Source organism: Drosophila persimilis, unplaced genomic scaffold, assembly GCF_003286085.1.
Source record: "Drosophila persimilis strain 14011-0111.01,24,50 unplaced genomic scaffold, DperRS2 tig00000686-arrow-arrow-pilon, whole genome shotgun sequence".
In the NCBI taxonomy this organism is placed as follows: Eukaryota; Metazoa; Arthropoda; class Insecta; order Diptera; family Drosophilidae; genus Drosophila; species Drosophila persimilis.
In genome coordinates this window covers 1,557,457-1,583,147 of record NW_020825336.1, presented here as the reverse complement: position 1 = coordinate 1,583,147, position 25,691 = coordinate 1,557,457, and the positions used below count along the sequence as shown (strand labels likewise).

The following is a 25,691-nucleotide window of genomic DNA, read 5'->3' as shown; positions in this document are numbered from 1 at the left end:
AGCATATCTCTGCTCTTTCTGTTCCACTTTTGTATCTCTAGCCTTTTCATTTTTGCTAATATGTAATTAAATAAGCGGCACAAAGAGCGCCGTGCCTCGCATCTAAAAGAAAAACGGGAAAAAAACCAGAAAAACAGACGAAGAGCTTGCCAGACAGCCTGCTCTCAAGTGCCTTCAAGTGTGCTCTTTCGAGTGGCTCCTCAGCGGGGCTTAAGCTGAAAAGAGAAGGACACACATGAGCACATACACTGGGACACACATATGGTTAAGTTTACCTCTTAGTCTGTAGTCTGTGTGTATATAGACCCTCCATGTGTGTGTGTGTGCGTATCTTAGGCTGCTTTTTGTTGTATTGAAATTTATTTCAAAGCAATTTCCTGCCGTCTACGTGGGACAATACGACGACGGCAACAATTACGGCCAAAGATGAAGACATCAGATGGCGGAAAAGACACACCCACACCCCCTCGCACACAGCCACACACACAATAGTGGACGGGGGAGAGGAGGGAATGCTCTGGCTCAGTAAAAATTTCATATAATATTACGTATACGCCGCAGTGATTTTTTTTGCCAGCACACTCTCTCTCTCTTTTTCGCTTGCTGTCTCTTTTGTAATGAGTTCACACGCCGTTGTAATGACTGCTCATGTGTGTCTGTGTCTGTGTGTGTGTGTGTGTCATGTGTTAATGACTCTGTGTGAAATAAAATTTATGACTTTATGCAACTGCTGCCTTCAGCACTGAGTTCTGTTCGGTCCTCCAGATCCTGCTGCTACTGCTGCTGCTTCTGGTCCTGCTTCTGCTTCTGCCTTAACATTATTATTATTTTCCCTTTTTGGGCCATTTTTTAATATTTGCCACGGCGCCGAAAAGTAGGCCGACATTGTTGCCGCTGGCATTCGTTGCAGGAAAAGGAAATGCCGCAGTAGCAGCAGTAGCACGAGTGGCAAGAGTGTGGCAGGCAGTCTCACCAGCTTGTGCCCCATTTGCTCTGGCTGGTGCTGCTGCTTCTGCTGTTGCTGTTGTTGCTACTCTCGTTGTACCCCATCTGCCCTTCTGCCTCTTGTTGCTGCTGCCGCTGCTGTTGTTGTGAGGAATTTTTTGGCCGACATCGACTCCGATTCTGGCGTTTACATTGTTAACGAAAGGCACCACAGCGGGACTTTATATTTTAATGCCGCTGTCAGCAGTTTGTTGTTATTGCTTTGTGTTCTGCTCTGCTCTGCCCTGCCATACCCTTCGTCGTGCTTTTTTGGCCGTCTTTTTCTGCTTGTTATCACTCCGAATGGGGCTGCTGCACACGGCGACAAATTGGTAGCATATTTTTTGGCGCATCCATGAATACAAAAGTGGCAGGGAAAAAGCAATCCACCGAATCCATCGACAACATAGGAAACATTCAATAAAACAGCAACGGTAGCGGCAGCGGCAGCGGCAGCGGCGGCGGCAGTGGCAACGCACAGTGGAATTTTTTGGGTTGCTATTTATTGAAATGTTACCAGCACACCACAAAAAAGTACTTCAATTGTCTGTGCACTTCCGTTTCCGCTTTTTCACGCGACTGTTTACTGTTCTCCCACTTTCCGTCTGTTGTGTGTGCTTTCCTCTCTCTCTCTCTCTCCTTTTTTTTTGTTATTATTTGGGGCATGGAATCAATGCAGGCAGCAAATCAATGACAGCAACAACAACCACATGGCGGGGCATATTGGACGTGCAACAAATGGCGTGTGAAAATGTATTTTGTCTACCCCCTGCTCGCCCGGCTGCTTCTCTGCGGCTTGTGAGGGATTTGGTAGGGAGGCGAGATTGAAAGATTGAATGAAGTTTCGGGGAATGAGGAATGAGGAATATGATTAAATGACAGATCCCATGATGGGAGGAGCGAACAGAAGGAGCAGGCTTGATTTACTCTATAAAAGTGATAGATCTATTCGTATATACACTCGGATGCTGGAAATTGTTTATGGATGGCAGCTATTACCATAAAACCCTAAGCTGTCTTTCAGTTTGTGGCATTATCAGATTGTTTTTCGTGCCTCAAGATACTTTAATCCCCCACCAACCATCTACCATCTTCCCTCCGAATTACCACATCCACAAACAATCCCAACACTGGGTGATTCGTTTAACCATTCAACCATTCGACTGACCTGACCAACAATCGCTTTGGAAACCGACAGGCTTACTACGGCTGCAGCAAATCTATCAAGAACTGAAGCCCGGAAATGAAACATTCCGTGTGCAAATGGTGAAACGCATCGCCAACGTAACAATGGCCATTGAGTTTTTGCACACGCTGGAGGATTTGGGTCGCTTCAGCAAAAAGCGCATCGTGCTCGACTGCCCGGCGGAAATGGCCAAAGAGATCATCGTGCAGCATGTGCGGGACATAAAGCTGGGCAGGCGCACCTATCATTACCTGCTCAGTGGTCTGGTGAGTGGAATGGAGAGCAGACCCCCCTGGGCTTGCCGAGGGGTGCGGGACTTTAATAAGCAATTATTGCTAGCTTCCGTTCGGGGATCCTTCATTGCGTTGTGTTACATTTTTATTCTTTTTCCCATCTTGTCTCCCTTTCTGTTCTTTTTTTTTTGGGGCGTAGGTCATGGACAATCATTGGCCCAGCGATGTGGCAGAGTTCGGTGCCATCAACATCACCGGCTTTCGCATTGTCGACACTAATCGGCGGGCGGTTCGGGATTTCCATGATAGCCGGAAACGCTTGGAGCCGTCAGGCTCTGGCCTGGGCGCAGCGGGAGGCAACAGCTTACCAGCCATTTCGGTAAATTTCCAACGGGGCATTGATTTGTGCTCTCCCCCAAGTGCTGACCTCCTCCTTCATTCCTTCATTCCTTCTTTCCATCTTCCTCCGATTTGGTCCACAGGCTCAGGCGGCATTGATGTATGATGCGGTTTTTGTGCTCGTCGAGGCCTTCAATCGCATTTTGCGCAAGAAGCCGGATCAGTTCCGTTCCAATCATCTGCAGCGTCGCAGCCATGGCGGTGGCTCGAGCTCCTCCTCGGGGACGAACGAGTCGAGTGCCTTGCTGGACTGCAACACGAGCAAGGGCTGGGTGACGCCGTGGGAGCAGGGCGAAAAAATCTCTCGAGTCCTACGGAAGGTGAGTGACGAGTGACGGACAGGTTCTGCGAGCAGTGCTTGAAACATACCATTGATTCCGCCCCGGAACCAGGTGGAAATCGATGGCTTGTCCGGGGAGATTCGCTTCGATGAGGACGGGCGCCGCATCAACTACACGCTGCATGTGGTGGAGATGTCCGTGAACAGCAGTTTGCAGCAGGTGGCCGAGTGGCGCGACGATGTGGGTCTCCTGCCCCTCCACAGCCGCAGCTATGCGACTTCATCGCGCTCTGCCTCGGCCAACTCAGGGGACTATTCCAAGAACCATACATACATCGTGACTAGTGTCCTGGAGGAACCCTATCTGATGCACAAGCAGCCCCACTATGGCGAGGAGCTGGTGGGCAATGATCGGTTCGAGGGTTATTGCAAGGACCTGGCCGATATGCTGGCAAATCAATTGGGAATACGATGTGAGCTATATTCCTGAGCTTCCCTTTCCTTTCCTTTCCTTGGATCAATCTTGCCTCTCTATTCCTCAGACGAACTCCGTTTGGTGCAGGATGGAAACTACGGCTCCGAGAATCAGTATGCTCCTGGCGGCTGGGATGGCATGGTGGGGGAGCTGGTGCGCAAGGAGGCAGATATTGCCATAGCGGCCATGACCATCACAGCGGAGCGCGAGCGAGTGATTGACTTTAGCAAGCCCTTCATGACCCTGGGCATATCCATAATGATCAAAAAGCCCGTCAAGCAGACTCCAGGAGTATTCAGTTTCCTCAATCCCCTATCGCAGGAGATCTGGGTAAGTACTGGGGATGGAAAGGTTTCCAAAAGAGTGTCCCATACGATGGAGGTACCTTTCAGATGAGCGTGATCTTTAGCTATCTGGGTGTCAGTATTGTGCTCTATTTCGTCACACGTTTCCCGCCGTACGAGTGGCGCATTGTGAGGCGACCCCAGCCAGAGGGCGCTGTCCAGCAGCCACCCGGGATCATTGGTGGGGCCACTCACAGTGAGCCGCCGCAGCATCAGTCTCCTGTTCCGGCCAACGACTTCAGTCTGCTCAACTCGTTCTGGTATTCGCTGGCCGCCTTCATGCAGCAGGGATGCGATCTGACGCCTCCATCCATTGCCGGACGGATTGCCGCCGCCGTCTGGTGGTTCTTCACCATCATTCTGATCTCCTCGTACACCGCAAACCTGGCTGCCTTCCTCACCGTGGAACGCATGGTGTCCCCCATCAAGTCCCCCGAGGATCTGGCCATGCAAACGGATGTGCAGTATGGAACGCTCCTACATGGCGCCACTTGGGACTTCTTTCAGGTGAGCTCTGCCTAGCGTTTCCCATTTTTTCCCTCTTAGAATGGAGATGTTTTTCAGCGATCGCAAATCGAATTGCACAAGAAGATGTGGGACTACATGAACTCCAATCCCCATTTATCGGTCCATGCCTACGACGAGGGCATCCGCAGGGTGCGCACCTCCAAGGGGAAGTACGCCCTGCTGGTGGAGTCCCCAAAGAATGAGTACGTGAATGCCAGGTCCCCTTGCGATACCATGAAAGTGGGCCGCAACATCGATGCCAAGGGATTTGGCGTGGCCACACCCATAGGATCGCCCATAAGGTTAGTTTGAGGTAATTTTAGGGGTGAATCGAAAGAATATTCCTCTTCCCCACCAGAAAACGCCTGAATGAAGCCGTGCTCACGCTGAAGGAGAACGGAGAACTACTGAGGATACGCAACAAGTGGTGGTACGACAAGACCGAGTGCAACCCCAATCTGGACAGCCAGGAGACCTCCACCCCCAACGAGTTGTCGCTGAGCAACGTGGCAGGGATCTACTACATACTAATCGGCGGCCTGCTCCTGGCCGTGGTGGTGGCCATCGTGGAGTTCTTCTGCCGCAGCAAGACCTCGCGCCTGAAGGCCCCGTCCAACGGCACCGCCGGCGGGGTAACCGTACCCGGCATGATGGGCTCCTCTACATATCAACGGGACTCGCTCTCCGATGCGATTATGCATTCGCAGGCAAAGCTGGCGATGCAGGCCAGCAGCGAGTACGACGAGCGATTGGTGGGCGTTGAGGTGAGGCCAAAGGCTTACTTACCGAGAATACTCGTAATTCCACTGAATATCTTTTCCAAAAAACTCTCTCCCCCGCAGCTGGCATCTAATGTGCGCTATCAGTACAGCATGTAAGCGATGTCCCGGCCACCAGCATGCTAGCATTGCGGAATTTTTGTAAATAATTAACGCATTATCCGATAACGCATAACTAAACGACGCTGGCAATCAACTCTCGGGTCTACATAGAGCGAATACCATGGGAATGATGGCAGGCGGCGTTCGAAAACTGTACAGAATAATTATAATATAATTACTATTATTGTATTTTTGATAAATGTATACAAGGGCGTGCGTGCATAAATTAACTATAACTAATACTAATACTAATACTAATAATAATACAAATACTAACCCTGTACATAGGTTAAGTGAAAATTACTTATTCCAAAAATACTCTAATAATAAAGCCGTATGTTGTAAGCAAAATCAGAAATTGAGTTTTCATTTCCATTCCAACGGGTTACACGTGTCGCATGAGTGATGTCTATACATATGTATGTAGGTGTGGGGGTGTATGATGGGTGTGCCTATCTACCAGAGTGTGCTGCCAGAGTGTGCTGCCAGAGTGTGCGTTTATGTATCTCTAGCAGCGGTGGCCTGTGCATCTGTCTGTCGATGTGGAGGTAAGCCGCTTAGTTGACTTAAAGTTTTAACAAAACCCGGGCAAGGGCAAACGTGGCTCAAACCTAAGAGGCTTTTCAGTGCAGAAACTTTGCTTTCCGCCTGCGCCTCTTACCTCTCGCCTCTTACCTCTTACCCCTTACCTAGATGGGGTGCGTTCTGGCTGCGGTCGTTTCCCAACCGATGTACCCGCTAAATTATGTACGAGCATCGAAGTTAAAGCAAACACATCTGGGGGGGAAAGGCAGGGAAAGTCGACAGCAGCCACATCGCAGCGCAGCGCAGCGCATCGCAGCTTAGGCCTTCGAGCGGCTGGCTCGAGCTATATACATACATAGTTTCATTCGTTTCAGTTTTAAATTGAACTCAAATTAATGTAAGCTAATGCTAATATAATTATTTTAATTGTTATTATTTCCCCACCACGCCACTCCTCACGAACGAGTGCACGGCTATTTGTGTGTTTGCGTTTCTGTTTGCGGTTTTCCTGATTTAATTAGATATTGCCAATCGAATGAAATGCCAATGGAAATGGAAATGGAAAATGGAATTTGATTTCGAGCAACTGTCTTGCACATTATTTTAATTTTACTAAATTTGCGGCCAAATCGGCTTTGTGAGCATTAGCCTTATTTGATTTGATTTCATTGCGTTCAGCTCGGTTTTTGCGATTTTTATCGCGATTGTGGTTGTGGCGTTTAGCAGGCGGTGTGTTTTTTGTCGCTTTTCTTTGTCAGCGGCTTTGCCGCTCCACTCCGCTCCGCTCTGCTCCTTTGTGGGGAGTTCTCTCTCACTCTCTGTATGTCTGTGTGTGTGTGAATGTATTGGTGTGCGAGATTGCGGCCTAATTTGCACATTGTTTGTTAACATTTTTGGTTGGTTTGTTTTTGGCAAAGTGCTTTGGGGCTTTGTTAATTTGTAATACAACGAATGTGTAATTGAAGCTCACCTGGGAACATTTAAAGCAGGGAATGGGATTACTGCTGGGTATTGGGGCGTTCACCTCTTAGTTTTGCTGCAGACTTGTTTCCCAGGCTTGGATTATGCAAATCTTTTTGTAACCCATCATCAAAAGCATTTTTTCGCCCCCCCCTGATAACTCGCCAGGCCCCAAGCCCCAAGACAACTTTCATCACGGCCAAAAAAAAGGAGACCAGAGCAGAACAGAACGAAGGGAAAAGAAAACTTGCTGCAGCTTTGGGTTTTCTTTAAGTAACTGGCAGCGCTTTGCATAAATTTACGAGGCGGCATTCTGCATCCCCGTTCGACGGAGTCACGCGCCACTTTTGAAGCTGCAAGCTCCGATGATTTGCTGAAAAGCCAAAGGATTTGTGCGACAGTAGGCAGGAGTCCATAGTCCATAGTCCATAGCCCATAGCCCATGGTCCTCGGATTTAATACCACAATCGATTTTTCAATAAATTCAGAGGCAAAAGTTAAAAGCCACAACCCGCAAAACCCATGCAGGGATCCGCCGCCAAAACCCAAGACCCATTTTAAGTGAAAGAGGGAAAAAAATAAACCCAAACCCAAACCGAAACCGAAACTTTTGCCGTAAATTTTCATATTTATTTATTTTGTCAATCCTTGTGCGTATATGTGGTGTGGTGGGGTGGTGGGGCGGTGGGGTGGGGCAGGGTGCGGTGGAAAGTTCCTCCTGAGGAATTGCCGGAGAGGAAGCAGATCCCCGACTTACTCGCACGATAAAAGTATCTGCATAGATACGCGCACACAGGCACACACACAGGCACACACACACACACACAAACATCTGCACATACGAGTATCTGTGTAGTCCTTGCATTCTTGCAGAGATAAGCGTGGCTGCTTTTGGTAATGGCCAAAAATCACAACGGATTTTTCGGTGCCAACTGTCAGCGGGGGATCCTCCACAGCCGGCGGAGGAGCAGAAGAAAGATTGGGAGTCATATATGCCACGCACTCGCAATCAAAAATATAATGTCCTCCTACCCATATGCTAAGAATTCTCCTATTTGCGAGTGTGTCTTGCATGAAAACTCATAATATTTGCAAATGATGAACGTGAAAGTTTTTGATAAGTTTCGTCAGGGGCGGGGCGGGGCGGGGCGGCGGATAGGGGGATACCCAAGAAAGTTACTATATAGCTGTCATAATACGAGAACGAGTACGAGCACGAGTACACGCTGGAAAAACACAAACAAATTCATAATTTCATTATTGGGAGAAGCGCTGGAAAATTTATGAGCTCCATGAGGGAAATGCTGATTGAGCAAGCATGTTTACTGCACTTTTTTTGGGGGAAAACAAAATGCCAGCAAGTGCTCTCTTCGGCGTTGGACGGAGAGAAAGTGCTCGCTAATTGATTCAGCTAAGTGTTTTATAATGGTCTTTTCTGTCACCTGGTTTTTGGCGTCACACAAAATCGATAGAAATGTATTTATCACAGCCACAAAAATGGGAAATGCAACCGTCGAATGGGAAATCATTTTCGCTGGACAGCTGTCCAAATTTTCCACCATGTAATAGGTAATTTTAATTGATTTTACTGCTGGGCTGGCCAGAGCACTGAATTATTTAATTGGCTAATCCAGTCGTCGACTTTGACAGGTTCAATTAGAATGGATTCTTTTTCCATGCCCTGCCATTTGGTTGGGGGGGGGGGGGGGGGGGGGGGGGGGGGGGACTGACTGCAAAAAACAGCAGAACCATTTTAATATTGTAATATGGAAATGCTGCCGAAATGCTGAAATTTCTGGGTCAAAAGCTTACTCTTTTATTTTAGGTAGACTGCAGCCACATGAAAGTAATCCTGGAAAAGGATCACTACGAACCGCAAACATTTGCCCACAAAAAATACAGCTCGTATGTAGGCAGCACTTTGATTTGCCATTTTTAATATTTTTGCTAGCTCTTCTGCCCGCCACACACGACTACCAGAACGGCTACGAGAACGGCTACGAGAACGACTAGGAGAACGAGTATGAGGGGATGCTGGCACATTCTCATAAGTGAAATTTACGCATCGCTGAATACAATTCGGCGAAAAATGTTGCAAGGAGCCAGCCAATGGAAAGGTAACTAATGCTGCCTGGCATGTGGCATTTGGCATGTGAAATAGTGCATTCACATACGAAAGTTTATGAATTGCAAGCCGCAGAGTTGAGGTCTGTCATACGTTTAGTTGATTGCGAGCAGGATATTAAGACTGACTCGTTTGGCAGCAAATCAAAATAAATGAAAGAATTTCACAGTTTAAAAATGTATGTCAACTGAAGGGAGCGCCTGCCAACTGTACATACATATATTTCACATGCATGTCACACACACACACACACACACACACACACATGCAGGATGTGTGCAGCATGATAACGATTTCAATTTTGCAACGATTTTGGCATAGTCAAATTTGCACAATGCATATTTGCTGGCTTGTTTGGCCTTGTTTTATTGTAGAATTTCTTGTTATTTCTTCATTGGTTTTTATCAAGCCAATAAATTACAACTAAGCTTCGAGAGCCAGGCCACTGATGGACGGGGAGGTGTCGGTGCCCCCCCATTCGCATTCGTGTGTAAGCCCCGAAAATTTTGCATATATAAGCTGCTTTTGTTGGCCTGTGTGCTCTGTATGCTCTGTATGTTTGTTCATAAATCTCTCTATATTTTTCTCCTTGGGAAAAATCAACAAATCAAACGCATAGGCAAAGGCAAAGGGCTACCCGACAGCAGTTGATTGCCAGAAAAATACTTATTAATAATGGAACTTTGACTAGTTCAATGACTATCCAGATCCGGAGTCCCATCTCCGGATGAAGTTCTCTTTTCGTCATTAGTTTCCCACCAGCCTAATGGGGCTATGGGGCTATGGGGCGATGGGTGATGTGTGCGCGCTGGGGCTTCTAAATAGCAAATTAAATGCAAACAACTAATGTTTCATTAGCAGCATGAAATGTGTGTTTAATTATTGCTCCGAGAAACCCCCCTGCCAACCTGCCACCCCTCCTCTGATTCTGTATCCGTGCAACCGGCTCCTTTTTAAACTTACCTAAAAAGTTAGTTTTTCCCCCCACTACCCCCGCCCACTCTCACATGCAATTAACTTTTGCCGTGTGTGTGTGTGAGTTGGGGGTCTGTGTTTCTAGCTGGAGACGGGAGGGGGGAGTTTTCCTGGGTGCAACTTTTGTTGTGCATTTCGTCTGAACTTTTTTACAAATAAAATAAAACATAAAAAAAGGGAAATACTTTTACATATTTTTAACTATTTCTCAGACCAGACCAGACCAGACCAGATCCTATTCCCCCTCGGTATTGAGCCCGAACTTTATCTGGGAAAATGTGCAACGCTTTGTTTGCCGGCTAACCGCATTGAAAAGTAGCTGCTAATGGTGGATGTGGATGCGAATGAGGATTGTCCTTCGAGAGGGGTGAAACGAGAGGGGAGAAGGGAGAAAGGGGAATGGATGGGGAATGGATTCACCCGCACAACTTGTGGGAAACTTTGCCAATGGCCAAAAGCAACTTTGTCAGAAATAAGCCCTATAATGTACGGCAAGGAACCAAAACAGGCAAAGGAAAAGCTTCGCTCAGCTTTAGAATTTGGGGTTGGATATATTTAATGCCCCCCAACCATTTGTTGATAGTTTCCGAAGCCAAAGTAAGTGAAAAGATTGATAAAATTCGAAATGCAAATTGTTTATACCGATCTGCAGTCACATTTGAGCAGTTTTTAACTTTACAATGTCCGTCGCCCACGCCATATAGCCAGCCATACACCAATTCCAGAGGCCGTTTAAATGCGTTTTATACTCGTACTCGAACGTTTTTTAATATGAATGACACCATAAATATGCATGAACTTTTAACACTATGCAGAAACAGCTGCAGCAGCACCACCAGCAGCGGCAGAGGCGACGACAAAATGCCTTTTTAAATAACAGAATCCACTTCGTTCTGCTTGTGGCGCCCCCAAAAAAAAGCAGAAAGAACACAAAAAAGCGCCAACTCTTTGCCCAATTGGGTCCGGCGGCTATTGCTGGCCAAAATATTTATGCGTTCAGTCGGCGAAGTATGTATATACGACGGGGCTCTTTCGATGCGATGCGATGCGATGCGATGCTCTGGGACTCTCTCGAAAAAGGGTGCCATAAAGCGAGGAGGCTACGATTGTGTGCCCATTTCATTACAACATTGTGCATACGCCGCTCTGCACATAATTGAAATGGCAAACAGTGAAAGGCAACGATTTTAGCCAAATATGCAGAGACGTCGACAGCAGCAGCGTTGCGTTGCGTTCCGTTGTTGCCGATTTCGGTTCTGGCGTTGCCGATGTCGATGTCACACTCGACGCCATCCAATTGAATTTTCATAAAACGCAGCAGAACAAGAAAAATTGGATTCGACAACAGAATTACAAAATAGAACAAGTGTCTTTGGTTACAGGGATACCCAGTACTATTTGCGAATTGTCTGCCCATACGGCCAACGGATTTTAGATACTAAAAATCGGTTCCCCCTAGTTCTGCTGGCCGCCAAGTTTGTTGCTTCTCTACGGATCTATTTACCGTTACATATCTCGGCAGGAGCACAATATACCCTTGATGGCGCTCTGCCATTATGGGGTATAAAAACTCAAACAACAAGAGAGGCACAAACAAAGCACGCTACATTTAAACAAAACGTTTCAATATGAAACAAATTAAAATGCATATGCGTGTGTGTTTCTGTGAGTGTGATATCTGCCTGTGTGTTTGTGAGTTGGTGTTGGCAAGGATGTAACGCAGGCACAAAAGATTTTCCACATAGCCAGCAATTCTCTTTATCCCCCCTCCCCAACACCCATGTCAATGGGAAAACCATGAGGCCGTCAAAGGGAGAGCCAGAGAGAACAGAGTATATTAGCTGACAGGGAGGGTTTGCCCATAAATCGCTACAGAAGTCCTTGCTCTACCCAATCAAATCAATAGAACTTTAATCGCGTCAAAGGCGGCCCCACAAAGTGAAATCGAAGTGAAGTTCTTATGACCGGCAGGAAGGGAATTTGACGGGCTCTCGAGAACGAGCTCCATCCGAGTCTCAATCTCAATCTGTAGCCTTAACTTTCTCTTCTCTGGGGTTTCTCTTTATTTTTTAAATAATTGCGCATACGCCACGTTGGCTTTTGTGTGTCTGTGCATCAATGCATTTGCATTTCCCCCCTCTCCATTCCGCCTTCCTCCAGCTGCAGCTACAGTTCCACTTCTGCAATTTCACATTGAAATTATACAAGGAAACTCCTCCACAATAAAGGAAAGATTTAACCCCCCTCCTGGCGCCTCCCAAGGGAGGCTTCTCCCTCTCCCTCTCCCTTTGCTTTTGTTGAACAAACAGACAAAACCTCAATAAAAATGTTGCTACAATATTTGCAGCTTACGCGCGGAAATCTTTACAATACAAAGTACAAGTGCGACCATACTTACGTGTATACATATAGACGTACTTGAATATGTATGTATGTATGTATATACGAAATATATAGCATAAGCACAGGGAATGGAATGGAATGGTTTGGAATCGAGTATACTATATAAGAGTACGTACCTATAGAGCTACGTACAATATATTTTTATGCAATTTTTCTTTGGCACTTCTTTTGCTTTTGCTTTTGCTTTTGGTTTCGTGGCGTGGCATGGCGTGGCGTGGCGTGGCAGCCAAAAACCTGCTGCCATCGTTTTCACATTAACAGCCAAAGCGAAGCGTATGCACTTGCCACCAGCAGCAGCAGAAGGAGGACCACGACGAGGACCAGGACCAAGACCAGGACGATGTCCTTGCGCATTTTGTGCAGTGCTCAGCAGGCGAGAGCGCGGAATTTCCCAGCAGGCAAATATATTTTTCAATAGCGTCGCCCGGCGACGTGATTAATGCAAATAAAATAAAATAAACTGAAATGAAATGAAATGCTGGAAGTGCAAGTGTTGGGATGAAGCTGGCACTGCCATTGCCACTGCACCCGACTCAACCTCCACCTCCGCCGATATCCTGCATAAATTTAAAGTGCACGGAATGTTACACTTGAGACATTCCTTTGGCCCCACCCCGTGGCCGTGCCAAACGGGCCGTATACTTGATAAGGCCAAAGGGCGTGCGATCGCCTCCCGTTTACCATTAAAAGCCGCACGTAGCTCATAAAGTTAATCAGCCTCCACTTTTCGCAGTTTTTCATACGACAGGATCCAAGCAAGGATGTGTACTCGCACACACAAAAAAGGCTGAATAAAGAACAGGGGATTCACTACAAAGGCCACGCCCCGACCGCACACACACGCACACATGACCAGACCGCCCCGCATGCCGGCCATAGTTGCGGTGGCCGTCTCCCGGTTGGGTCCTGGTTTGAGTTTGAGTTTGAGTTTGGGAGCTGGGGACTGGGGACTGGGGATCTATGCGCGGCATGCACAAATTTATCGCTGGCATGTTCCATGCAACCTTCACCCAAATGCCAAAGTCCTGGTCGCGGTCACAGTGGCCAATATGCTCGGTCGGGTTGCATGATTCCACTCACGATTCCAGTACGCCCCCCGCTGCTGCTGCTGCTGCTGTGTGTGTGTGTGGTGTGTGTGTGTGTGTATTGGCTTTTTGATGTTTTGAGGTTTTTGGCGCTAAAAAATTCTTTGCCCAACGGCGTTTCGACAAAAAACTATTGGCATTTTTTTGTAAGCCATGCTTTGGCATCTCAGGCATGCCAGGCGGTGCGGGGGGCCCCAGCGATACGATGCGATGCAATGCGATACGAATACGAGGACGAGGACGAGGACGAGTACGAGCAGAGGGCTAGTCAAAGGAAGGACCCGGCCCGGACGCTCGCATATGCAGAATACGTATACGTACCAGAGGACTATTGACTCCTGCTGACTGCTTTGCCGTTGATTCTGTTCCTGCTGCTGGCTCTGGTTCTGCTGCTGGTGCTGGTCCTAGTGCTGGGTACCATGGCATTGATTGCCGGACAAAGTGTAGCGCGAAATTGAAATATTGAGCGAGCTGTGACCAGTTCAACCGACGCTTGCCCCGGGGTCTCTTCCAGCACGGTGCATAGTTAATGGAAGTTCGGGCTGGGCAAAGTGGTTCTAATTAAATATGAAATCGGAGTGCTGCGAGAACCCTGGAACTGGAAGAGCCTAAATCAATCAGCCAGGTGGCTTTTTTAAGGCGTACTCGCATTGGGCTTGTGTGCGTCGGATCTGCTCTTTGTAAGTCTCCTTGGGGTATGGGACTAATGCCAGACTTATGGCCAAGTCAATCTTTCTTTAGTCAAGTTCATCTCTTTCATGGCACTTTTTTTGCTTCCTTTCTTCCAAAAACAATTGACACTTGCCGACATCCTACTCCTTGGAACACACGCCCATTGTGATGTCTGCAGCGCTGCATTTTTCACAGCCTTTAAGGAAAGCGCAGTGCAAAGGGGCAAGAGGCAAGCGGCAAGACGCCAGGGGGAACAAGGAAGCCGAGGAGGAGCGTAAAAAATGGCACTCGAAAGCTGCGGAAAAGTCGTGATTGCAGTGGAAAACGCTTAGCCAGACGCAGAGGAGCAGCAGAGTTGTAGGGTTGGGGTTGGGGTTGGGGTTGGTTTGGGGGGGGCATAGGAAAATAAAGCGAACAGCAAACATGGAAAAATTGAGGAGAAGTCAACTCGAGTGGTTTTTGCTAAAGGAACTTGAGACCAAGGTGAGGAATGGGGGAGGGATGGCAGAGTGGGGGTCTTCTCAAACAGCCATCTACCATGTGTGGAGAGTCAAGGATCAGTGGCAGCAGTCTGGCAGGACAGCGCAGGGCAGGGCAGGGCCCGCTCTTATCCTGGCCAAGGCTCCAAATGAAGACTGAAAGACCTTTGGAAACGACTGCAGGGCTCGCTTCATTTGAGGGGACTTCGCCATCGCCTTTGTCAATGTTTATTGTGTAAATTACAAGAGCGACAGAGAGAGAGAGAGAGAGAGAGTGAGACTAGAGCGCACCATAGACAACAAATAACCGTAATGGCTTTGTTTTGGCCATGGCTCATGGTTCAGGTGGTCCGAAAGCAGGCGAAGGACGATGGCGACGACGCCTCATTGTTCCATCCGACCCATGGAGCTAGTCCTGCTCCTAGAGCCAAGGCAACACACCCGTAAAAACAAAAACAGTTAGATAAAAAATCATCATAATGGCAGGAGCGAAAAAAATGCGCCAAGGCTGCGACAGAAACAATAGCATTCGTGACGCGAGGCAAGGGGCAGGGTCCTTAAAGTGTGCCGGACCTGACCCCCGCCAGAGAGTTCTCTCCTTCTCTCCTTCTCTATTGCCATCGACTTCCTTCGACTTCCTTCCGTCTGGGAACTCTGGCCACATTTGCGGTTGCCAAGGCGCATCATAAAAATGTTAATGAAGTTGACAAGACAGCCATTGCTCTTCCTCGATTCTCCTTTGAAGTCTTCTTTGAGCTCGGAAAAAATGAAGGAAAATCTAATAGAAGGAAATATCTTCATCAAATAAAATAAAAATTAACTGTGACCTAGAAGGACGCATAAAAATGCTGTAAATTTGTCAGACTTTCTTGTCCGATTAACTGATATTTCTATGGGCTATGAATTACCATTTTTAAGCAATACATACACATATATAACTTTAAGATGATATGGAAATCGAATGAAAAATTGGGAAATGGGCCTGGGTCTATACTGTGTTTAATATAACGAATATTTCTGGGAAATTTCCGTATTAAATGGTAGCAAAATTGTTTGCCAAAGTATTTTTGGAACAATTTTTGTATTTATTGAACATTCCTGTTGGGGAATTTTATTTCGGAATTAGTGCGGAATTGCGGCCAAGGCTGACAGCCATTTGGTGGGAATAAACCCACACACACACACACAGGAGCCCACATATGGCTATGGCTATACGATGCCTGTATATGTGTATGCATGTGCGTGGGGATATTCCCGTATGTACGGGTGTGTTGTATCTGTGTCTGCTCTGATTGCGTGTATCCTCCGTATGCTGTTGCTTTTGTAGTTTCGTAGACCTGACAGTCGATGGGTCGGCGCTGTGCTGTGCTGTGCCTTTGTTGCCTTTGCTGTCGCTGCTGTCGGTGCACCGAAAAATATGATAAATGACATTTTCCACTTGTTTTCCACGATGATAATTTATACTCCGTTCGCTGCGCAGCCACGAATTAGTCGCAGGAGTCCCGCCCTGCGATGCCCGAAACCATTTTCATTTATTTTTTGTATTCCTCCTCCATTTTCCTTTTTTTCCTTTTTTTTTTAGAATTTTTACTTGCACATTTGCTTGCCAAAAAAAAGAAATGAAGAAAGAGAGGATATATATAATAAAAGGAAAAGAAAAAGGAAAAGAAAATTCGCAACGTTGATGGATGATGAATAATGATTGAAGCCATGTTGCCAGCCCTTGAACCGAGCCCCCATACCTCAGTGATTGTCATATATGCCTGTTGGCGCTCCTTTCGGTTGCTCTTATGCCAATTTTGCTCCAGGGAAATTACATACATTTCGTTTGTATCGCACAAAATTATAAGGTACGAGGCACGCAATGCAAAGCAGTGCCACCGCCCCGCCCCGCACCACCCCGCACCGCCCCGCACCGCTCTGCACAGGAAAATTTGTGGAAAATTTTAACTCCCAAACAACAGGCGAAACCATAATTTGGCCTCAGCTGTAAATGCCCCACAGGCAGTTGGGCGAGAGGAGGCGGATGGGGACCCGCCAAACTAAAACACGGGGAATCTCAAATCTACATCTCCAGCTCCAGTTCCAGCTCCTTTTGGGAGCCCAAAAAGATTGTCATACTGTATTCTTGGCGTTGGTATGGAATGCGTGGGGGTGGTGTGGTCTTGCAGCCTGGTCGAGTGGATCTCACAGCTGTTGCGGCTCTCATATTTGCTCAGCAGTTGGCGGAGCGGTGAGGAGAGGAGGTGAGGGGCGGGGAGAGTCCGCTTCATTAAGGCAAAATAAATACAAATGGTAAATTGGGTTTGCTTGACAAATGAACTGCCGCTCCAACAATATTAAAATTTAATGAATTTCCGTTGGAAATGCGAGTATCTCATGGAAATCTCCCGGGTTTTGCTCTTTAACCTCTGGCTTTTCTTCTTGGGGTTTTTCCCATCAATTGACGAATGCAATAAAATAAAATAGAGAACCAGCAAATCGAAACTGTTGGCGGCTTTTCCACTTTGACACCTTTGTTTGCCAGTTTAAAAGCTGCCCTTTAGAGCGGATGAGGGTAGTGGGAGTGTACTCCACCTCCGGCACACTGTGTGCATGTGTTCTAGTGTGTGTGTGTGTGTGCGTGTGTGTGAGAGTTGGCTTGTGCTTGTGCATTTCCGGTTTGGCGCTTGCCGACGACGACGAGAATGAGGAGAACGAGTACGTCGTTGCCATCATCAGAGGCGTCCATTTTGTTGTTTTGTGCAGCTTAAAATGCAAAAATAAATACCACGCATACACACACGCTGCAGCACCCCGGGGGCTGTACCCGGGCACTCCTACTGCCACGCCCCTCCCACTGCCATGCACCTCCTTCTGCTGTTGTAGCTTGCTTTTGAGCTCAAGTTTATATTACGCTTGGCCTGTTAACCGCAGCTGCAATGTGAATTGATGTGTGTGCCTCTGTGCACACATATGTGTGCTATGGTGAGCGTGTTAGTGTTTGTGTCTCTCTCTCTCTCTGTGCGTGTCTGTGTGTGCGTGTGTGGCTGAATGTTTGGTTGTGTTGGTATGACTGGCGCCCGGCTAAGCACTGCTGATTGAATTCTTTTGTGCTGTGATTTTGCAACACTTTGGCGGCTCTTGCCCCACTTTGCCACACTGCCACGTCGCCACTCTCTCTCTCTCTCTCTCTTTCTGCCCTACGCCTGGCCAACGGCATCCATCCGTGCACCCTTTGGCCGCCAACAGTTAAAGTAGCAACTTGCCTCACGTGACGCGGCGAAGGTGCGAAGTGTGCATATAAAATTTCCACCACCTGTGTGTTGCGTTTTTCTCACTTTTCCACCTAAGTATGTGTACGCTGCGCTTTTCCTCTGTTGTAACTGTGTGTGTGTGTGTGTTTGTGTGTGTTTGTCGTCGTTTTTCACTTTCACTTTGGCAGTTGGAAACCCAAAATAAAAATAAAAATAAATATAAAAGTAGAGCCAAAGAAAAACCATGAGCCAAGTGCTGTGGTAGGGTGGCCAGGGAACGGAAGGGAAGGGGAGGGGAGTGGAATGGAGTGAAGTGGAGGGTATAAACGAAATGCAAAACAGCAGCAGCGCAGCTGCTAAAATGTCGTGCAGCGCATAAAACTCTCCTTCGCGGTGGTCGCCCAGTCTTTGTTGCTGTTGCTGTTGCTGTTGCTGTTGTCGTCTCTCAGTGTGAAGTGAACGAGGCGCAAGTGTTTGGCCAAGACATAAAACATTTTTGCAGTGAGTGAAATTAAATGCCAGCATGACACTGAAATGCAGCCTCAGCCCTTCAGCCCCTGCCGGGCCTTTCATCCACAGTTCCAGTTCCAGTTGTAGCTTCAATTTCAGTTTCAGCTCCTGGTTCTGCTTCTGGGTCTGGGTCTGGCTCTGGTTCTGGCTCAGGCTATGGCCCCAGCAGTGTGCCAAGACAAAGCCATTTAAATGCGCCAAGTTCTGGCGTTCTGGCGTTTGCGGAAGTGTGGCCCATATATCCAGGCGGTGGGATATATGATCATGTTCTGCCGCTCACTTGCGCCACAATAGCGAATCCATTGCGAAACCATTATGGGGAAAATCCTCAGAATTGCTGTCTATTCTGTAAGCCGGAACAGACCGAGAGTGCATTCAGGCCCTGGTATCTGTGCCGATTTGCCAGGCGTAATTAAAAATGCAGCCACCTCTCAACACCCCTCGCGTTGCATACTTTGGGGCGTCGTTTAACTTTGCACTTAAGCAGCAGAAGAATCGCAGGAGGTGGAGGGAGTAGGATCAGCAGCAGCACCCAAGTCGAGAGCATGCTGGAAACGTAAATATCATTTGCATTTTTAAGTGGAATGCCTTGCAATTGGTCTTGGGCGCCTCCGGTGCCTTTAAGCGGGTCGGGTTGGTTACCAAGCCCAAGGTCCAGGGTCCAGGGTCCGGGGTCCCGGGTCCCGGGGTCCAGGACTATAAACTGGCCCCGGGAGCAGACCGCAAGCAGCAAATCAACGCCAGGGCCACTGTGGGCGCCTTTTAAGGCCATAAAATCAGCTAAAAGCAGCCACAAAACACCAAAGTGCCAGTGGATCAGCGGAGCAGAGGGCTGCAGCCGTGAGCCGTGAGCAGTGTGCCGCTGGCACGGAATTTATTTCAATAAAATGTGCATTAGCAGGGGGCATGCAACAAATAACTTGAGGCTTTTAGTGTGCACAAAAGTATGCAGAGGCAGTGGAGAATGCAAACGAAACAAAACAGTGGCAGTGGCACTGGCACTGGCACTGGCAGTGGCAGTGGCAGTCCGATGCAACAAAATGTATAAGTACAAGGAGTAAGAGTACCACATATTAATACGACGATGAAAGTCTCGTCGTTGTCGTCGGAGTCGACGTCTTAGCAGATTTGCTAATACCCCAAAGTATGAAACATTTTACCCATGAGTAACTCTATTTGAAATCCATTACTGCAAACGAGTCTGCCAACAATAAAAACTGAAAAAGTTTCAAATTTATGTCAAAAAAGTGGAAGACGAAGAAGCAGAAGCAGGAGCTGAAGCAGAAGCAGAATCAGAGGAAAAGCCAGCAGCGCAGCAAGGATACAAAGCCATGAAAAGGACTCGACACTGGGAAAAGCCAAAAGTAGAACACGGTAAGGGGCAGTAAGTGCGAGGAGGGGAAACGTTCATAGAGTAAAAACCCAAAACTTGAACAATAGAAAATATGTGGCAGCATCCAGTGAGGGAAATACCCCGAGTCGTCCCACTGCAGCTGCCGCTGCTGCCGCTGCTGTTGTTGCTGTTGCTGTTGTTGCTGTTGCCGCTGTTGCTGTTGCTGTTGTTGCTGTTGCTGCTCCTGCTGCTGTTGCTATAATGAATCCACAAATCAATCCACACCCATACCCGATGGGTGTTTTCCGGTCAAAGTTATGTTCACATTTTGACCTGGCCCTGGTCATTGGGCCCTCCTCAGCCCTTCCACGCACACATGTGAGTGTATTGTCTGACATTATTTGGTGGCAAATTTACACTGCACTGAAATTAAAGCCAACAAGAGGTGGGCGAGAGACTGGCCGACTGCGGAAGTGGTTGCGGCAACTTTTTGCCGAGTACCATTTGGCATAAAAAAGGCAGAAGTGTGGATAAGAGAGAGAGCGAGCCACTCAAGTGGTGTGTACGTACGAGTAGTACGTATGTACACGCCTGAAGATGAAAACGGAGAGAGAGGTGAGTGGAATAATAAGGAAATTCACCCTTTTGTATACCCAATAACGAAGTTTGGGTGATGATTATAAACTGAAGGAAACTACTCAGATTTGGGATCTGATCAATTGGGAGTTTTAAGCGTTTTATCCCATGACGTTCCATTGTTCCAAGTTCGGAGATGGGATGAGATGAGATGCCTTCTTCTGAGCGTAAGGAATTGGCAAGGTGCAAGGTCGAATCGGTCAAAATGTTATGGCAGATGAAGGTGGGGTCTCAGACATTGATGAAGGCCTCCCTCAATCTTTCGATTAGAGTAATCGAAGGCAACACTAGAAGGCACTCAGTCCTTGCTGGCAACTGGAAAGCCTGCACCTGCACTGCTCGTTTGCATGAGGCGAGATCTAATGGCGAATCCGTGTCGTCCGGCCCGGACGCCTCCATAATTTGGCCTTCTCTGACGAGCAGTGCCCGTGTCTTTGCAGGTGGACTGGAATGGACTGTTTTGATTTGCATTTGCAAACACTCGTACAATCGTACAATCGTATAATCGTACACCCGTACACTCGTACATTTCCGGGCAATGTTGTAAATATTCGGAATGCCGCGCCGTTATTGTTGTCGACATAAATCTTGCTCACTTTACAACAGGCGCCCCTAAATGGCCTTCCCGTTGACATTTTATTTAGCGCGTATACATTTATATTTTATTTCTTTTACTTCTTTTTCGGGGGGCGGGGGCTGGGGCTGGGGCTGGGGCGGGGTGTTGGGTTTGTCAGAGTGGCTGACAGGAATGCGATTTGAGCAGACAGCGATTTTAGCATTTTTTAGCATTTGGGTGGCTGTTGAATAGCTTAAAAAAATTACTGACGGCAATGAGTAGAAAAACTTCCGACTCCCGCTCCCCCCTCTGCTATCCTCTGGCTGCCCCTCTGACTGCCGCTGAGGCGTGGCAGGTGGGAAATGAGATTTTTGAATATTTTATGCAGCACTTTGTGGCCGGAGACATGTATAAAAAGTATAAACAAACTCAAATTCTTTTTAAATTTCTAATTTCGAGCTGCCTGTCATGTCAGCCTGACAATTTGCCGAGTCAGTCAGATGCATGGAAACGAAGAAAGCATTTGAATGATTAATCCAACTCGGATCTCGGATGAGTGGCAACAAATACTAATTTCAAAATTTTACCCAAAAGAAAAACCGCTCTCTACGAAAATCACATAATAAAATTCACCTACTGCTCTTCGGCTCTTCTGCCGTGGCCTCAAGTTCGAGCACATTTTCTCGACTAGACACACCCTCAACTGTAATCAAATTTAATGGCCTACCTCAAAAGCCAATTCAATTTACACTGAATCAAAGCGAACTGCTCCTTCTGCCCCCGCCACTGCTCCTGATGCTGCTACTTCTGCTTCGACATCTCCTTGGGCATCGGCTCACAGTGCGTATGAGCAACGCCTTGCAATGTGATTAGCAGGCACTTTGATGACTTCATAGACAATTTGGCCTTTGTTTTTTGGAGCCCGGCCCGGCCCCAGCACAGTAAGGAGTCGTGCTTCCTTTTGGTTAATGTGCCATTTAACGGCAGGGAGGACAAAGTCAAAGTCAAGTTGGGTAATTTCCTCTAATGGCTTTTCATTCCATCGATAGTGACACTTTCAATTGTTATCATGATGCCGTAAAAAAGACAACTACAGATGGGTTGGGCAGACAATTACTGGGCGAACCCCCTCAGTATTGAGTGCTAAACAGGAAATGATTTTCTGGCCACTCTCGAACCAGGCCAAGAGCCGTAGCTTAGCTTAACCAATCCTCTGGCCCTCTAGCTCCTCGGCCCTGTGGACCTCCGGGCACTGGCTGCCTGGCGCTTGGTAATGAAATCATGAATTAGATTTTGAGCTTGAAAATTGTTATTGTTTTCGGCCAACTGACTGGCTAAATGACTTCTATGTGGCACAGTGTGTGTGTTTGAGTACACTCAGAGAAAATTACAAGCGTCTAAGCATACATTCAATGAGTAATCTGCAAAAACAAAAAAAACCAAAAAACTATCCTTTTTCTTGGTGTATGCGTACGTGTCTGTATTTTGTGATCCTTTTTGGGAATGGTCGAGCTCTGGTTCGGGCTCGGGCTCGTGTTCGGGTTCGGGTTCATGTCCATGTCTGGTGCGTCCTGTTCCTGGTCTGGGTTTTGCTTTGAATGCCATGCTGCCTCGTAGCATATTCCCCAAATGTCTATAAATCCTTTTTAAATGTTTTTAAGCTTTTGTTGGACATTTTCAGCAGCAGTAAAGGAGCAGTCAGCCACTGCCACTGCCACTGCCACTGCACTCTGCAGTGCTCGCACTCGGACGAGTACTACCAGCAGCAGCACGAAATACGAGTGGAGATTGGAGTGTGGGACTGGGACTGGGGATCAGCTCTCTCACACAAACACACACGAGAGAAACCAAAAGGGAACAATATTAACGTGTCAACGAGAATTTATGTTTACCGCAACTGGACAACTTTCAAAAGCAGCTTCAGCATCCGGCTCCTTCAGAGTGTGTGTGTTTGGTATGTGTGTATCTGTATCTGTATCTGTGAGTGTGTGTGTGTCTCTGTGTCTGTGTGCTTGGGCGGAAGTGGCAGCAAATGCTTTACTGTCTCGCCAGTTGGTATTTCTTTCGCTTTTCGGTCCATTGTTGCCGCCGCACAGAGCAGCAAGCTGTCCGGCGGCCATCCTGGCCCACATACGAGAAGTGCGAATGGGAAGGCAGCAGGAAAAGAAGAGTAGAAGCCGAGTGTCTCGTATGCAAATGATCCATAAATATCAACACTTTGGCTGGGTGGCCGAGAGGCCACGGCAATTGAGAACGCTCGACCAAAAGTGGCCGGCAATTTATCCTCTTCTTCGCCCAATCCCCGTACCCCGTACCCCATACACCGTGCCCCTGGCATCGTCTCTCTTTCTATGTGTGCTTATGGTAATTGTGCTGAAAACTTGAAGCATTTTGTGGTACTCGAATGCGCAGGACCTGGACCTCCCCGGCAGGGACTTGAAATGTTGGCGGCCCATACATAAATAAATTACATTTGTTGCTCATTAAGCATTGAGTGGCCAAGAGAGGCCCGGGCTCCCACTGAAAGGAAATGGGAGTGAGCTGCGGTTGGGGCTGGAGACCCAATTGGGGGTGGCTTACAACGCTGAAGGCCTGCCGTGGCCGAAGGATGTCCATGTAACGAGTGCGGGTGCGTGGGCGCGTGTGTGTGTGTGTGTGTGTGTGTGTATCCGGGCAATGGGTCAGTTTAAAGCGTTAATTCGTTTTCGAGGGTGTGGATAATGAAGGGTTCAATAATTGAGTGAATACAAAATTGATTATTTAAGCCCCAATTATCTGTTTCTCAGCATGTCCAGGGTTGACAGGGCAACCAAATCCTCCTCGACCAGGACCACGCACATAATTAATTATTATTGGAATTTTCCAAGGAACAATACGTCCTCGCATCTCAAGCGCATTCTTCCCTGGACCCAGAGCAAGACACGGAGAGTGGCCCCAAAGGGATGCGACAATGCTGGCTGCACCCTAAAATCTACACTCCGAAGAAACACACACACACACGAAATCACAATAGGAGGGTGTGAGGGTGTGTTGACCAAGGCAGGTCAAGCAGCGTATTAAATTCATAAAATATCCTCACTTGGAGAGCGCTACTGCTGCTGCTGCTGCCGGCCAAGCGACTTAAACTACAAACAGGAAAGAAGTCCAGAGCTGATATTACGACTGAAAACATACCCGCTAACTGTGTGGTGGGGATCCATGAACGAAGATCCCTAACACTGAAAGGCCCGTCACCTTCTTTCGAGTGAACAGCGCATACCCTTTTACTCCACGAATGTGCCGGGGTATCATCAAAACTAAGGCCCTGGCTCTCAGAGGGAATTTTTATATATTCCGCTTGTTTATGCTTCGAGCGCAAACTATTTTCTTGGCTCCGTTTCTGAGGCGGCTGAATCTCCTCTGTATTTGTGCTTTTGTCAGTTGCACATGTGGCACCTCCCGCACCCAAAAACAACACCACTGTGGGCGTGGCCTGTTCATTATGGCTTTGATATTTCATAGGCGAAAACACCTCCCTCTCTCCCTCTCTCTCTCTGTCCTGCCCAGTCTTTCCCTTAGCTATTTTGCAGCTGGAATTAATTTTGTCCCAAAAATATTTACCTCGTAACGGAATTCCACAAATATGTGTAAACAGTGCATGGTAGGGGGTTATGGGTCAAATTTAGATGACATTTAAACACCAAAATGCTGAAATTACGAATTGGGCGGTTGGCTGCTTCAAACAGGGGTCTGGTTTGAGCTACCCCAGTCCCCCTTCTCCAGTCAATAATCACATTGGGAACATCGAAACACATGGGAAATAATTTGGATCAATTTTGCATTATTGGTCACTCAATTCACACGCCACGAGCGAGGGTGACGGAGGGAGGGTGGGGGAGGGGGACTGGACTCCAGCTCTATAATGTTCGGCTTAATCAAACCGAACAAAGAGAGGGGTAGATGATGTCCGTGAGGGATCAGTATCAAAATGCTGTCATTGTTTCGAATGCAAATCATATGAACATGCCATTAAACAGCACACAGGAGAGCCCCGGCCCCGGCCCCGGCCCCCGCCCTGGCCACGACTTCGACCCCGGCCCAGGCATTGTCTCCAACCATCCATCCATCCATCCATCCATTCATCCATCTATCCATCCGTCTGCGCCCGAACTGTACCCATCTTCTGCAGATTCTGGCTCATTGTTGCTATTATTGTTATTTGATTTATGCCTATTGCCTGTGTGCATTTAAGTGCAAATTGTAGCTATGTTACGGATGCCCCTCAGTCCAACAGAGCCACACCACTCGCTTCACCATTCCATTCCCCGTTGTTGTTGTTGGCGCTGTAGTTCTCGTACTCGTACTCGTATTTGTATATTGCATTTTGTAAACATTTAATATTCCAATTATGTCGCACAATTGAATTGTGGCCGATGGCAATTTTCCCTCTGCCTGATTTCAATTTTGATTTTCTTGTGCGCCGCTCACAACAATGCTCATTCAGATGAATCGCCTCCTCCTCTTATTGTTCCTGCATAATATTGTTATACAATACAATGGTAATCTATTCCCATCTATTAGTCGGCGAATTGATGGTAATTAGCAGTACGTTTTCAGGTGAAACTCTGAACAACGAGTTAAAGTACAGAAGGGGTAGCTTTTTATGTATAAATTACTGAAAGAAATTCGTTTACGAATTTTCCGTTTTCCATTGAAACACTCTTTCAACAGGGCTCTATTTAGCAGTTCGGTGTAGTTCTGCGTTCTCACCCTTAAGGGTTGTCAAATGCCCGCATTTAGCAGTACTGTAAAGTTCTGTGCTCTCGCCCCTAACATAAGTCATTCAACAGTGCTCTACATATGTACATTAACAGCATTGTCCACATCTAGCAGTACTGCACAGTTCAGTGTCCTCGTCCTTAACATAT

At 47.4% G+C, this 25,691-nt stretch overlaps 1 protein-coding gene across 2 annotated transcripts; it reads left to right on the top strand.

Annotated features, from left to right (window-relative positions):
* The first annotated feature begins 2,187 nt into the window (after window positions 1-2,187).
* LOC6601663 (glutamate receptor 1) lies at window positions 2,188-5,584 on the top strand. 2 transcript variants are annotated; one of them, XM_026991757.1, is made up of 9 exons: window positions 2,188-2,436; window positions 2,603-2,782; window positions 2,886-3,122; window positions 3,195-3,555; window positions 3,625-3,887; window positions 3,950-4,408; window positions 4,493-4,710; window positions 4,767-5,172; window positions 5,251-5,584. In XM_026991757.1, exons 1-9 carry the CDS (start codon window positions 2,248-2,250, stop codon window positions 5,284-5,286), a joined length of 2,349 nt encoding a protein of 782 aa, XP_026847558.1. In that variant the 5' UTR covers window positions 2,188-2,247; the 3' UTR covers window positions 5,287-5,584. The 2 variants fall into 2 exon arrangements, with proteins under 2 accessions (XP_026847558.1, XP_026847557.1); XM_026991756.1 differs by having other exon boundaries at window positions 4,466-4,710; window positions 5,251-5,583.
* Window positions 5,585-25,691: the final 20,107 nt, after the last annotated feature.

Coding starts and splice junctions, on each gene's coding strand:
- LOC6601663 (XM_026991756.1), top strand. CDS start 2,248: ATGGTGAAACGCATCGCCAACGTAACAATGGCCATTGAGTTTTTGCAC. Junction 2,437..2,602: donor ATTACCTGCTCAGTGGTCTG/GTGAGTGGAATG, acceptor TTTGGGGCGTAG/GTCATGGACAATCATTGGCC. Junction 3,556..3,624: donor AAATCAATTGGGAATACGAT/GTGAGCTATATT, acceptor TCTATTCCTCAG/ACGAACTCCGTTTGGTGCAG.